This window comes from Cebus imitator, unplaced genomic scaffold, assembly GCF_001604975.1.
Source record: "Cebus imitator isolate Cc_AM_T3 unplaced genomic scaffold, Cebus_imitator-1.0 Scaffold112, whole genome shotgun sequence".
Lineage (NCBI taxonomy): Eukaryota > Metazoa > Chordata > Mammalia > Primates > Cebidae > Cebus > Cebus imitator.
Genome location: NW_016107427.1, coordinates 4782649 through 4798084, shown reverse-complemented (window position 1 = coordinate 4798084; position 15436 = coordinate 4782649). Strand labels below are relative to the sequence as shown.

At 53.5% G+C, this 15436-nt stretch overlaps 1 protein-coding gene across 2 annotated transcripts in view; it reads right to left on the bottom strand.

Annotated features, from left to right (window-relative positions):
* RIPK4 (receptor interacting serine/threonine kinase 4) overlaps window positions 1-14664 on the bottom strand; it is a 28361-nt gene extending 13697 nt beyond the window's left edge. The window contains exons 1-2 of one of the 2 annotated variants that reach the window (XM_017538611.2): window positions 14399-14664; window positions 4134-4425 (exon numbers count right to left, since the gene is read on the bottom strand). In XM_017538611.2, coding sequence (XP_017394100.1) covers window positions 4134-4425; window positions 14399-14580 — 474 coding nt within the window. In that variant the 5' untranslated portion in view covers window positions 14581-14664. Of the gene's footprint in view, window positions 1-1099; window positions 1363-4133; window positions 4426-14398 lie in introns of those variants that run through there. The other variant, XM_037742065.1, reaches the window with a different exon arrangement.
* Between the last annotated feature and the right edge of the window lie 772 nt (window positions 14665-15436).

Sequence of the window (15436 nt, the reverse complement as noted above, 5' to 3'; positions counted from 1 at the left end):
GGGGGGAGGCCTGCGGGAAGAGACCCAGGGAGGTGGGGGGGAGGCCTGCGGGAAGAGACCCAGGGAGTGGGGGGAGGCCTGTGGGAAGAGACCGGCCTCCTCTGCAGCCAGCAGCACCAGGACAGGGCCCGGACTCCAGCGGCTCTCATTTCCTCTCACTTCTGTTGATCCCAGGGCCTTCAGGCCTGCACCGCCCTCAAGAGCCACACTCCTTCAACCCAGGGAAAGCACCAGCTCCCCAGAACACCATCACCTGATCCTGTAAACCTGTGTCCTAACTCAAAATAAGCTCAAGAGCACAAGAAGCTTCAGTTCAACCGTCATCAGTGGCTTCAAAGGTTTCAAATTCAGAAATGAGCTGAACAATGAGAACACAAGGACACAGGGAGGGGAACATCACACACGGGCCCTGCTGAGAGGTGTGGGGAAAGGGCAGGGAGAGCATCAGGACAAAAATGCATGCAGGGCTTAAAACCTAGACGATAACCTAGAGGGCGGACGGGCGCAGCAAACCGCCATGGCACCCCTGTGTAACAAACCTGCACATTCTGCACACGTATCCTGAAACTAAAAGTAAAGAAAGCATCACACACTTTCTAGGCAATTCCTTCTCCCCTTGTATGGCTGACTACAGGAAAAAAGTATCTCCCTCCCACCGTCAGCTAAGGATCAGACGCGCTGTTCTAATCTTGTCTGTACAAGTTAGAGTTCTGTGGTCCTGGACGATTAGCCTCTCTGTGCCTGTTTCCTTTTTCCATAAAAGGAGGCAATAAAAGTAGCTTTGTTGTGAATTTAAAATAGATCTAGTATCATTTTAAAAAGAAGAAAAGAAAAGGAAGACATGAGAGGGGCTGAGGCACAGAGGTCTCGTCCAGGCACCTCCCCAGGCCTGCAGTCTTTTCTCCTCCTCCGTGTCTTTGTCAGAAAGAACCAGACCCTCCGAACCATACTTGGTGAAAAGAAAGTGAGCTGAAATTCTCTGTAAAACCTCTGGCAACAGAATGCAAGCTCGGAATTGAGAATCCTGGCAGGGTCGCTGACCCTCTATGCTCTCCTTCCTTCCACGGCTGCATTCCCCCTCCACCCTTCCTCATGTCACCTCCCAGGGCTGCCCCTCGCCCCGTGTCCTCAACGGCCAGCCACCGCCACCGCCACCACCACCGTGGCAACCACCCTGACCAGCAAATGCCTCATGGCTTCCAAACACTCTCTTCAGCACCCAACTCTGCATCTCCGAGAGTTGAGGGCTCACAGCTGCCCCCAAGCATGTGGCCCTTCAACTTCAAGGTCCAGCTGTCAAGACTGAGAAAGCAGCCTGCAGGGGCTTTGCTGGCTTTCAAAGAAAGACACAGCAGGTCGTTATCAGCTCTAAAGAAGACACAGCTGGATGCAGCCCACGTGTAACCCTTTGAAAAGCGGTGTTCCTGGCAAACTGGACACATAACAGCAGCCTGAGATGTTAGACTAAGTTATTTCGTTTTTAACTTAAAATTGATTCCAACTAATATTTTACTATTGGTATTTAGCATATTTAATGTTGAATAACATCAAGCATTAACTTGACACTGTTACTTTCTATACTATTTCTATGTATATACTGTGTGAAGCAGACAGCTGCTGTGGTATTCTGTTTCACTCAATCCCTGGACACCGGGGTAGCCTGTCTCAGAGACAAACGTCAGGGCTGGAAAGGCAATCTATGTTCTAATTTCAGGATTCTAGATTAAACTATTCCTGCTTTGAATAACTATCTGCTGAAGACACCCAGACACCCAGTGGCCAGTCCACGCACAGCTTCCACACTTTGTCTTCAGGAACGAAAGTGCCGACTCTCAGATCCCAACAAGCTCCCTGCTGCGCTCTACACACAGTAGCTATTTCTAAGAAAAAAGAAGTATGTCATGCAAATACATTTTTCTGTTTGTTTCTGGGCTTCTTGATGGTGACTAATACACCTGATTAAGAAGGAAGTCACACCAAAGTAATCTTTCCTACGGCCTGTCAGGGTACACAGGGGCACCATGCGGATGTCCCATCACTTCCTGGCCAGCCCCCAGCGAGCCTTCCACAGCAGCCTCCCTGAGAAAGCAGGTCCCGGCAGCATCCGCCCGCTGCAGCCGTCCTTACAGACAGAGAAGCCCAGCGGCCTGCTACCCCAGCAGGAAACCCAGAGCTCTCCCTGCGTCTCCTTCACCTAAAGGCTCTGCTGTGGCCTGCCCCAACAGACAAAGCTCAGCCCTGTGTAGGCCCACCCCCAGGAGCACTCCCACCCCCTCCCACGGAACTGCCTCCAGGCCCTGCCTATGGGCCACATACTCTACCCCCAAGTGACCGATGCATGTGGTGGTCACTTGGTTTCTTTCATGTCAACCACAGTGGCAGCCCAGGTAAAATCAAGGTCTATGGAGGCTGCAGGATGGTGTTCTGGTCTCCACTGTGTGACTGTAGCTGGGCGGTCCAGCTGCTAATTTAACCACTCTAAGCCCAGACTCGGTGAGAAGCAGAGGCCACTGTCCACCCTACACGTCTGCTCTGAGGATGACGGCAGCTCCCACAGGGGACGCCTCTGGCACGCCCTTCCCGGTATTGAGTGCATGCTGGACAGCAGACCTTCCTAGTCATTACAGCCCCGGGGCCTGTGCTACTTGGGAAGAAGCCTGTAAAGGTTGGCAGGAATGGAGGGTCCACATGTGAAGCCCAGCCCTGCCCACCACAGGAAACAGGAATCCCAAAACATGAGCAGATGCAGAAACCACCCTAGAGCCCATTCAAGCCAAGTCACTTGATTTTTGTCTCCATTATCTCAATTTCCTATTTCACTTAGCAGGACGGTGCTGAAATCTTCTAGCTGAAATCCTATTACTGGGCAACACCTGCCTAAGAAACAACTTATAATTACTGCCCAATGTGAAAATTTGGCCTCCCCGCTGCCGCCCTGGCTGAGCCAGGCACGAGAGGTGCACTCAGCTGCAGAGTCTGGTCACAGGGAGCGGCCGTGCGCATGCCATACGGGCCACCACACCCATCCCACCCGAGAGCTCACGGGCAGGGCCAGGCCCTGAATTCAGGTCTCTCCTAATTAATGGTCCAGGCACGAGACAGGCCTGGAAGTGCCATGCCACTAGGAACAGCAGCACAGCCAAGGCAGGCGGGGGACTCCTCTGCTTGTCCCCTGCAAGAACTGCACGGATCCGGGTCAAGGCTCTCGGCTCCTTCTCACTCCCAGGGAAAACACGAGTGCAGCCAAGGCAGGCGGAGGACTCCTCTGCTTGTCCCCTGCGAGAACTGCATGGATCTGGGTCAAGGCTCTCGGCTCCTTCTCGCTCCCAGGGAGGACACCAGTGCTTTGTGGACCAGCCATTCACCCCAGGCCTCTCGAGAGCATGTGAACATCACCGCGTGGGGAAAAACCACATGTCAGGTGTAACCACGACCTGTCAACAGCAGTACAGGCCTAGCCATGAAGGCCAGCAAAGGAGATACAGGAAATGCTGCCTGATGCAAAGGTGGTGATGCTGACACCTGCCAAGGCCCAGCAGCGACGCTGCTTTCCGGTTATATTACCCCCTCACTTTTCTGTTTCAAAAACCGATCGTGAAGCTAAAGCAAGCTCCGGCTCCCAGGCCCACGCTGTCACAACGTGCCGCCGCCCCACACTCTCCACCCCTCCTGACAGCCTCTTCCACAGCACTTTAAGGACCCCATTGCAGGGGACCCCCACATTCCCATCACCCCGAGGCCCTGAAAACAGAGGAAATGCATCCCTTCATTGCAGAGCCTGAGGTCTCACAAGGACACGCCTGGCCGACAGGCTGATTTCATAAGAACAAAACCCACAAACCTGTAATCTTTCTACAGAATGAGTCATATGCCAGGATTTGGGGGAGCAGCCCCCACGTTCACCAAGCCCACCCTCCAGCTACACAGTGTGTGGTTCCATACCGAACAGGACAAGCTCAGACGCCTAGCGTCCTTATGCTGCAAAAGGCCTTGGTTTCAATTTCTTTCCTCCGAGAAGAGCCACCTCATCTTCCACCCTTAACCCGACCTCAGAGCTTCACCCGTGGATACCCTGCTCCCCAAGACCCAGACCCTCCCTGCCCAGCTCCCTCGGGCACCGTGCGGCTCCCCACCTTGACGTGGTAGTGGGCATCCAGCAGGATGTTGGCGGGCTTGAGGTCCAGGTGCAGGAGCGGCGGGGACATGCAGTGCAGGAAGTTCATGCCCACCGCAGTCTCGTGGATGATGCGGAACCGCAGATCCCACGGCAGCGGCTCCGAGGCCAGCAGCTTCTCCAGGGAGCCCGTCTCCATGTACTCCATGACCAGGCCGACGGGTTCGTGGCAGATGCCGTACACAGGCAGGATATACCGAAACTTGGCCATCTCCATCTTCTTGGCTTCTTCCAAAAGCTCCAGGCGCTCCCTGGAAAAGTTCAAAGGCATGAAGAACATGCAGTGGTCACTCAGCCACAAGCACGAGCAGCACCCCGGCCCGAAGGTGACCTGCTGCAGAGGGCTGAGCCAATGCCTCAAGTGCACACACGCGGGGTACACGTTAACGTCACGGCACTAATGCAGGCTCTGCAGAGTCTCAGTCCTGAGCTGCTGAGAATATTCTCAGAAGTGAGGAGGAGGGAATTCTAATCATGTTACAGGTACCACTGACAACAGGTGTGGAGGGGCCACCTGTGTGAATGATAATTCCACAGGCAGCCGTGAGCCAAGGCTTGGGAATCTCAGAGTCTGCAGGTGCAGGCAACAATCCCTTCTCCTGAGGAGGAAAAAGATGTTGAGGTTCCACTCAAAGTTGTAACCAGGCTGGGCATGGTGGCTCATGCCTGCAATCCCAGCACTTGAGAGGCTGAGGCAGGTGGATCACCTGAGGTCAGGAGTTCGAGACCAGCCTGGCCAACGTAGTGAAACCCTGTCTCTACTAACAATACAAAAATTAATTGGGCATGGTGGTGGACATCTATAATCCCAGCTACTCGGGAGGCTGAGGCAGGAAAATCGCTTGAATCAGGGAGGCAGAAGTTGCAGTGAGCCAAGATCATGCCATTGCACTCCAGCCTGGGTGACAGAGGGAAACTCCATCTCAAAAAAAAAAAACAAAAAACATAAAAAAAGTTGTAACTAGTTATTGAAGGAACCCAACTCACCTTCTTGGTTTAAGCCCAATACCTGAGTTGGCCCAGTTAGTCCAGAATCCAACCTCACACGCAAACTAATGAAACAGCATGAGTCCAAAGCATGGGGTTACCAAGGGCCAAATCCAACCAGCCATTTTTTTTTTTTAAATAAAAAATATAGGCTGGGTGCGGTGGCTCACACCTGTAATCCCAGCACTTTGGGAGGCCAAGATAGGCAGATCATGAGGTCAGGAGTTCAAGACCAACCTGACCAACTGGTGAAACCCTGTTGTCACTAAAAATACAAAAATTAGCCATGCGTGTTGGCATTTGCCTGTAATCCCAGCTCAGGAGGCTGAGGCAGAAGAATCTCTTGAACCCAGGAGGCGGAGGATGCAGTGAGCTGAGATCGCACCACTGCACTCCAGCCTGGGCGACAGAGTGAGACTCCGTCTTAAAAAAAAAATATATATATATATATATGTAAAATAGATATAGTACTAATCATTTTAGTCATTCACAGGTGTACAATTCCCTGGCATTACACACATTCACGATGTGGAACAACCATCACTACTATCTACACCCAAAACTTTTCCATCATCCTCAACAAAAATGCTGTACCCATTAACCAGTAACTCCTTCCCTCACCCCCATCCTCAATAACCTCTTTGCTGTGTTCTAGGCAAATTCATATAAGTGCAAGCATATAAAATGTGTCCTTCTGTGTCTGGCTTATTTCATTAAGCATGTTTTCAAGGTCTATTTACACTGTAACATATATCAAAACTTCCTTTTCATGGCCGAGTAATATTCCACTGCACGGATACACCGCCTGTTGTTTGTCCAGTCAGCTGTTGGTGGGCGCAGCCATTTCCACCTTTTGGCTCTTGTGGATAATGCTGTACAGCTGCACACATTGGTATACAAACACCTGGAGTCCTGGCTTTCAATTCCTTTGGACACACACCTAGGAGTAGAATTGCTTGGTCACGTTCTTTGTGTAATATTTTGAGAATCTGCCAAATGGTTGCCCACAGCCTGCCACCTTGTTTGTATAAACTTTTACTGGAAGAAAGGCTCACCCATTCATTTAAATACGGCTGTGGCTGCTTCTGCACTTCAAAATGGAAAGCAGTCCTTGCAACAGAGGCCCTGAGGCCTGCAAAGCCCAAAACACTGCCCTCCAGCCCTTGGTGGAGAAAGTTTGCCAGCCTCTGGTCTAAGGTCACTTCCCTGGTGCAGTCTGTGTTTTCACAGACTAGAATCCCAGAGCAATGGTCTGTGTTAGTGTCATGGGTCAAAAGTCTCAGCACGCGTTCAGGGTAAAAGGCTGAATCCCACGAGGATGCATGTTGGCCACGGAGGTTCTAGGTCAGCAGTTGCTGAACACAGACATGGTAGAAAGCACCCAAGAAGCTGGCTGGAATGCTGGTTCCCAGGCCTCACTCCTTGAGAATGTGTTCCAGGTTGGGGCTGGAAAATCTGCTTTTTTTTTCTTTTTCTTTTTCTTTTTTCACCTTTTTCGAAACAGAGTCTTGCTCTGTCGCCCAGGCAGGAGTACAGTGGTATGATCTTGGCTTATTGCAACCTCCACCTCCCAGGTTCAAGTGATTCTCATGCCTCAGCCGCCAGAGTAGCTGGGATTACAGGCGTGCCACACTCGGCTAATTTTTTTTTATTTTTTAGTAGAGATGGGGTTTTGCTATGTTGGCCAGGCTGGTCTTGAACTCCAGGGCTCAAGTGATTCGTCTGCCTCAGCTCGCAAAGTAGTGTGATTGCAGGCGTGAGTCACCGTGCCTGGCCAATCTGCTTTCTAATAACATAATAATAAGCTCCCTAAAGGAAATGTTCAGAACCACACTTGGAGAGAGTCAACCTCCTAGAGCAGGAAACGCAGCAGCTCCCTGTCCGCACACAGGCCCGCAGGCAGCTCCATGTCCGCGCACAGGCCCGCAGGCAGCGCCATGTCCGTGCACAGGCCAGGAGGCAGCTCCATGTCCGCCTACAGGCCAGGAGGCAGCTGGCTAGTGTGGCCTCCGGGTAATTCCCACAGAATCCAGAGTCCAGACCAAGCCCCTGCCCATAACCCAGTCTCAGCTGCCACAGCAGGGGCTCTTCTGGAGTTTGGACACAGCCTGCTCCTCCCAGTGACAAACCCTGGAGCAGGTGCCTGGAAACCAGCGGCTCCCATTTCCTCGCCACTGGAGAAGCCAAAACAGTGCCAACAGAACACATCCATGTCTGAATGATCTAACCTCCCCTGAGAGACTTCAACCCCTCCCGGGCTTCTCTTACCTGTGAAAACACTTCCCCTAAAGGAAAGGCCAGCAGGAACCCCTGGATCCTGCTGTTTAGCTCTTGCTGTGGAAATTCCTATACATGGTACAGGTACCAAAGGCTTGGAGATCTCAGCCTGTTCCCCCCACGGCCCCGCCCCCCGGAAGCTGCAGCTAGGCCTCTGTGTCTCAGGACGCAGCCCGCTGTTCTCAACTAGAGGTCACTTCACCCCCAGGAAACACTGGGCAATGTCTGGAGAGATTCTGGCTGTCACAACCGGAGGATGCTACCAACATCCTATGCACAAGACAGCCCCAAGGCTAAGAATTACTCAGCCCCAGATGCCAATGGTGCCAAGTTTAAGAATCCCAGCGAATGCATTTTCAGCCAATAAACTACTGCCGCCTAGGACTACAGCTTCAGTACTCCCAGCACTTACCTGACCTTTACTTCAAGCAGTTCTGTGTACTGGCAAGTGCTCGCTTGAATCCATTATATGTTAGAACTAAGGACAAGGGGTCCCTTTCCTGTCTTCACGGTGTTTACATTTACCCTCTAAGGGTGAAGATGGAGAATTACCCCCAGAAGAGAAGCGTGGTGGAAAAATCTGAGCCTCTTGAAAGGAGGGTCCAGGGAGCTCTGGAGAATCAAGAGACACCCAAAGTCAGAAGTCAACATAGGGAAGGGCCCCTGAGAGAGTGGGGAAGGCTGAGACCGCAGAGTCCAGGGGCACCTGGGAGGCCAGCGGAGCAGAGTGGAGGGGTCACTGTGGACCCCCTTGGGCCTGGCAGAGCAGAGGGGGAAGCCAGCAGGGCACCACGCTCTGCTGGAAGAAGCTGCAGGCCGGTCCATTGGCTGCATGTGGGAGGAGAGAGACCTGCAGGACATCTCTGGAGCTGCGCCAGGGGTCGCTGGGCGGTCCCCCACAGTGGACACGGGAGCACCCCAGGAGGAGCAGCTGGGTGGGTGTGGGAGTGGGCAGGTCAAGAGTGGGTCTGAATACACTCAAGGAGCAAAGAATCCCACGGGCCCTGGGAACAAGTGAAGCAAGTATCAGGAATGAACGTGAAATTATGAGACAACACTGAGGGCGGCGTGGCCTGCTTTCCTAGCGCTCTGGTTAAAGGGCCAATGAATGGGAACAAGATGCCCACCAGTGTGCAGTGCTGGCCTGTGGGGGTCCCTGGGCTGAGCTGAAAGGCTGCCCCATCCCCAGCATACCGTCAGCTGCTCCCTCACTCCTGGGGAAATCCCCCTCCCTGCAGCCAGGGGCTTGGGCCAGGCTCTGGGACCCACCAGGGGACGGGGGTGCCGACCGTGAGCCTCTCAACCCTGTTCACAGCCTCAGTAAGCATTGGGAAAAGAGGAAGCAGAGGGCCTGAAAGGAGGCCAAGGCCAAGCATCAGCCAAAATGAAACCAAGCGCCGAGGAAGGAAAATGACGCCTCTCAGCTCCAGGCCTTTCTCCTCCTCTGGGAACACCGGTGGTTGAGGCCCTCCTTAGTGATCTAAAGGATTTAAAGGAGCACCAGCACAACTGCCACTCCAGCAACAGCCACTGACTTCCAAACTGTTGGACTGGGACTCAGTACCAGCTGCTGCTTCTGTTTTATGTCTTGTTAAGAATCAAAATTACGACGCGTCTGTTTCCTGTTGCTCACATGTGGCCAGCCTGCTGCCCTCCCCAACCCATGTGGCCTCCCTTCTCCAACACTCTGCCTGGGGCACTGGAGAAAGTCCCTCCATAGGACTAAGACCCACTTCCACTGTGCAACCACGGGAAGCACACCCTCCTGGCCAGAAGGTTTCGAGGCGCTGACAGTTCAGGTGTTCAGAGGCCAGCTATCACAAGCGTCATTTTTCCATATTAAGTAGACATTCTGAGAGTGAAGTCTCTAAGCCAAAGCTGTTGATAACAAGTAGTATTCTGAGACCAAAGTCAGTCAAAGGAAGGCTAAACAGCTTATTAAGTGGGAGCTCCGAGCCACTCTCCAAATAAAGTGTTTTCTTCTATTTGCCCAAAGGGCTTAATACATAAAACCCAGGTGACTTCTGATGGCAGAGCGAGCTCATTAGCGACTCCAACAGCCACAGGCTGGCAGCAGGGCACACCCTCCGCAGCACCAAGTTCAGCAAGTTCTTGACTCTCCCAGCCCCGGGCCCTTTCCGCGGAACAGAGACCCCATTCACCTCACTTTACAAGAAACAAACAAGGGCCGCAGCTGCCGGCCTCCCGAAAGCTGATCCCGGCTTGACTCTCCTAACAGTGCACCCCGGCTTTGCACAGCTGTCTGATGGGGGCTGGACACGACATCCCCCTTCCACAGGCCACACATTTGAGGGCATTTTCTCAAGGAAAACCAGGTGTCCCGGAAAATAAGTCATTGTTTCCATGGACAAGAGTCTCTTCTCGGTGACAGCATGATCCAAACTCGCTTGGGGCAGATGGAATTCCAGCCAGCCCGGGACCGCCCCGTGGGAGATTTGAGGTCCAGGAGTGGAGGGAGGGCGGCTCCCTTCCTACCAGCCTGGATTTCATTCAGAAGCACCAGCATATCCTCAGAACTTTCCACACTGTTTACCATCCGCTAACCAAAGGACCAAAACCCACCCGACCCCTCCTTCCAGCCACTCTTCAGGGGCTCCCCAGGCGCACACCTGGGAAACCCCAGCAGGTTTAGGAAGCTCCAGCCCTTCTGGGGTCAGGTGACACCCAGCGGCGTTTGCAATTCAGTAAGCCTAAAAGGGCCTCCTTGCAAGCTGCAGGAAGAGGCCTTTCTGATCAGAGAGGTTAAGAAGTGCTCAGGTACTAGGGCCACAGAAAGAACCCATAATTGCTTTTTAGCAATGGCACTATTTTTTAACGCATTTTTTTCTTTTAAGCAGTGTTTCTGGCTTATTTTGATAACCACACAAAAGGAACTGCAGATTTATTATTATGACCATTATTTTAAGACGAGTAGAGATGCTGAAACCAGCTGAGGTGCTGGAGTGGCTGCCAGGAACACAGAGCATCGCCCGGCCACATGTGCACTGCCCCCAAATCGCATTTCTTACGGTTGACAGCGGAGCCAACATTTCTGGGTTGACCAGAACCCCCTCTCATCGGTGTTCATTAAAATACAACCTAAAAACTGTGCCTCGCTCCAAGCACAGCTGCGCTTAGGTACAGTTCAGTGGGGGCGTGCTCTATTCATCTCCTTCGCTGCTGGGGAAAGCACTGCCAAGTCTGCTTCTGCGCAGGATCGGGGAAAGCTCCCCTACGATCCCCTGGACCCCGTTTTAGGGGTTAATTAGGGCATTAATTAGGATTAACTCAGGGTTCAGCTTTTCAAAGACACGCTAAGTAGCACTTACATGAATTTGGTTTTCTCCTCATTTAGGGCTAGCCAAAGTGGATTTCCCCCTCCCAGGGAGGGCGCTGGAGTAGTGAGAAATACCAGAAATATCATCACACCAATCATTTCTAAAAGAAACTTCCTAGAGAAGCCCCAAGGTTCTTCTCGAGGCTCAGAAATTCCAAAGACCTGTGGACCAGGCCAGCTGCGGTTTTCCCTGGAAGCACGCATCCTGGAAAAGGGGAAAGAACGGCCCCAGGACGTGGTCTTGTGCAAGCGGAGAAGCAATACATGAAGGGAAGCGGGGAGAAGCAGGGAGGCGGGGGAGGCGGTGAGACTGCTCAGGTAACAAAGAGCTCCGAAGGAGAAGCCTAGGAACTACCTTCAGGAAAGTGCAGCCGGAAAATGTGTTTCATCATCTGTTAGCTGATGCCTCTCAGCGAGGCCTTCTGCACACTAATCCAATTATATTCCCAGGGAGCCTCGGAGGGGTTCCCACAGGGCTATTTTTAAAACTGACAAGAAACGGGCTTGTCCAATTGTCAGCTCTGTTTTTACAAACCTAGAGTTTGCTCAGGCTCGCCCCGACCAGCCGGGGCTGAATGCGGCAGGAGCTGCTGCCAGCCAGCGCCCCACAGGCACTGGCTTCTTCCAAGCATCTTCTTAGCTAGGGGCTGGCAGGGGAGGAACGGGGCTTTGGGATTACTTTATTCTCCCCAAACTAGTCACAGCACCCATCCCTACACCCCACCCTAGGCCCTGTGGCCCCACAGTGAGGGTCGGCCAGGGAGGCCGGCTGTTTCTCCAAAGCCACCCCACAAGACCCTCCAAGGCACCAGGCCCCATGACGAAGGGAATCTCAGACCAATGGGGTGTCACCTGTGAACTACTGAGAGGGCCCCTTGGCAGGCACTTCCTGTCCCTGGGGAGCTAAATGTCTGGGGCTAGGTAGCCCCCACCCTTCCTGCACAGAAAAGTATGCTCACAAGGCCTGGCACAGCCTGCTACTCAGAGAAGCCCCAGGCAGGTGCTGTGGCCAACGGGTGGCTAAAGTCCAGGGCCAGGGGAGCTGCAGGGAGCCAGGAGAACCCAGACCACCTTGAGAGGCAAGCAGCCTTTGCCGATGAAAATCAGCCTCACCTGGACCCGGACCTGGACCTGTCGTGGGTCCTATGCAACAAGTGGAGAGGACCATAAATGCCCCCAGACAGCCTGGAAAAGCCCCAGACCCCTGTGGTGGGGGTCAGAGCTGCTGACCCTCCGAGAGGAGAAGCAGGATGTAGGCAGAAGGGGTAAAGGGCTGGGGGCTGCACACAAAGACCCTAGGAAAATCCTGTCCTGCAATTCAGGAAACATCTTCCAGATATGAGGGGCTGGGGTGGGAGGCAGCTCATCAGAAAAGCACTGGAAAATTTGGCAGGGCAAGGGGCACAGGGGCTACTTTGAGGCCTGGGTGCAACCTTGTGAGACTGCAATGCAACTAGCACCTCCTGGAGCAAAGTGGGATGGATGTACATTCCTCACAAGGACCTCAAGCGAATACAGTCAATAATTAACCTAAAGGAATCAACTTCACAAAGAGCCAGGGTCTGACCATCTTCTCAGAAAAATCAGCCACTGCTGCACATGAAAACCCAGCCTGCTCTACCAGGTCCAGCAGAGTACAGGAGGTGAAGTGCTTCCTGCCAGGCGATGCTGACCTCGACCTCGCCACCTGACATGCCACCACCTGTCTGCTTTGGGCAGGGCAGGAAAGGCTTCCAGTCAAAGGACAAAACACTTTTCAACCAAGCTATGCAATATCCTAAGCAATCCGCCTCAAGTGGAGAAACCCTACCTCCAACTAGGCCACCCAAGAAATAAGGGACTGGTCACTAGAAATTTCAGAAGAGCCTAAGGACGTGAGCTGGTGAGTCAGTCCAGGGAGGTGCTTGTTTACTTTGCTCTTCCAATACAAGAAAGTGGTGTTAAAATGTTCGCTGATGATTAAAGTCGCTGCAACTAGAAAACTGCATCAGACAAACGCTCCCGAGAGAGCAAACAAATGACCCCCTGGAGAGGGTTACCTTTCAGGACCTAACCACTGGCTGGTATTCACAGTGGTTTGGATTTCCACAAAATAACCACAGCGCCTCTCCTGGCCTGAGAAGCTCCCAGGATCTGGGACAGGGGAGAGAAAGTGCACAGCCTCAGCCAATGTCTCACCTTTGAACTAATGGTGATTTTATGACACTCGTCACGACTCTACTGATGTTTCCAAGAAACACTGGATTTGAGGTTATGGCAAAAGCCACCAGTAGCTCTGCTGTGTAGCCTCCTATCAAAGAGGAAAATGTGAAGGTCGTGGACTCCAGCCTCTTATCAGCAGAGGCCTCATAGTCACAGTGTGGGGCCACAGCAAGCACTGCCACCCCAGACGCCAGCAGCACAACCATTCTGCAGAAAAGCTGGGGCTTTTCGGGCCCCATCACTCAATCAGCCAAGCATTCGAAACCAGATCTGCCAACAGCAAAGGCTAAATGGTATTTAAAAGGAGCCACTTCTGAGTGTGTCCAGGGAATCTCTAGGTAAAATACAAGCGTGACTTCAATGTAAAATGTAAGCTTCATTAAAGAATACGTAATTAAAATGTTCTACGTATAAACCATCAAAATCAACGGTAAACAGTGAAATCTACAACAACAGAGAGGCGTTGTTCAAGAATATTCTCCCTACCTCTCAAATTTTGCACAGATGACAACCGACTCACCGAATGTAACAAGGGCGGCTCTGCGTCCTTCCCAGGCGCCTTTGTTACCTTGAGCGCTCCTGCTAGGTAGGGACAGACAGGTTTCATTCTGGCTTTTGGACTAGGATACTGGGGTGCAGGAGGGCTCCATGGCACGGCCACAGAGCGCTAATTCAAGGCTCTTCCCCAGCGGTTCGAAATTAAGTCAGCTAAAACGAGAGTGTGGGGCGAGGAAGCGCTGGGCGGATCAAGACCCCGGACCCCCTGCCGGACCCCCCGAGGGACCCCACGGCCAGGCCCGAGCCCTGGAGATCCAACGCGCAAGCGCCATGCGCCCAGGAAGCCTCACCCGAGCCAAGCCGGAGCTTCCGACCGAAATAATTATTGTCTTACACCAATTTGTGTTCCAACGTAAATTACCAAGTAAGTCGAACGGAGCCTAACTCCACTCACAAATCCCAGATGCCCACACGGCAATTTTCCTAAGCCCTGCGAGGACCGCAGCGCCCGGGTGGGTCCCGGGCGGGCCGAACGCGCCTCCCAAGGGCGCGGGTCAGAGGCGCACGGCGAGCTGGGGACCCCGGAAAACCGGGGCCACTCGGGGAGTGTCAGGAAGGACGACTGGGCGCCTTACGACGTCCGGGCAGACGCGGCCCCCGAGGAGCCCCCGAGGAGCCTCGGAGGAGCCGCCTGACCCGACTCCGACGTGCGCGATTGCGCCGGGGTAGCCAAACCCCCGCGCCCCTCCGGCGGGGAAAGGCCGACTGGACGCTGCCGGGGCCCCGTGGACTCGCCGGCAACCGGTTTCCCCGCCGAAGCTGCCCCGGGGGAGAGTCCGGGGGAGCTAAGCGGGACCCCGGGACCCGGACACCCAGACCCCGGCGCCGCCCGTCCGCCCCAGCGCCCCGCCCGGGCCGCTCACCTGTTGTCGACGTGCAGGCTGGGCGAGCACTTGATGGCGAGCCAGGTCTTCCAGTGGACGTGGCGCACCTTGTACACCTGCCCGAAGCCGCCCGAGCCCACCTTCTCCCAGCCCGTGAACTCGCCCGCGTCGAAGGTGCGCAGCAGCCCCAGGGCCCACGGAGTCCCGCCGTCGCCCTCCATCGCGCGCTTCTAGCCCGAGCCGCCGCGGCAGCCCAGGTGCCCAGGTGCCCAGGTGCGCGCCCCGCCCCGTTACGTCACTTCCGTCCATCCCCGGCCCCGCCCCCCAGCTCCCTCCCGCCGGCGCCGGGTGACTGCGTTGTCCCCTGGGTGCTCAGGGCGTGCGAAGGGCCTGGACGTACGCATCAGCTGGCCTGCTTTCCTTTGCTTGTTTTTTCTCTTCATTGCAGGGTCACATGCCGTTGTAAGGAATCATTCACTTTGCCCAGTTTCCCCCAGTGCTATCACTTTGCAAAACTTTGCAAAGAAAAGTAAGTGCGATCTCACAACCAGGATATTGACTTTGATGCAGTCACCGATCTTGTTCAGTTTGGCTCTGTTGTACTCGTTTTCCTTTGCGTGTGTTAGTTTTACACAATGTAATTACCTGTGTAGCTTCCTGTACCCCCCACCTGGCCCCTCCTGTGGCGATTTTACAGCCGCGCCCCGGAGCCCTGGCATCACTCATCTTTCCTCTATTTCTAAAATTGTTCTATTTCAGAAATGTTATGTTTAGATACAGGACCACACAGCGCCTAATTATTTGAAACTGGCTTTTTTCAGTCCTCAGCCTCATTCCCTGCAGGTTCGTGTCTTGCTTTTTCACACGAGTTTCCTCTTAGAAAGTAACTTTTAAAAAAATTGCCCCAACAGCAAATCTAAAGTCCATTTCAAATACAAGAGTTCCTTCATCCTTTCCTAAATAACAGCCTCTTTTCACAGGTAGAACAGACAGATGGTTTGAAAAGGAAAGATGTTTTTTTACGTATGGAGAAAAAAAATTCCCAGCCTTGGCAGGATACTTGTTTAGAGGCTGAAG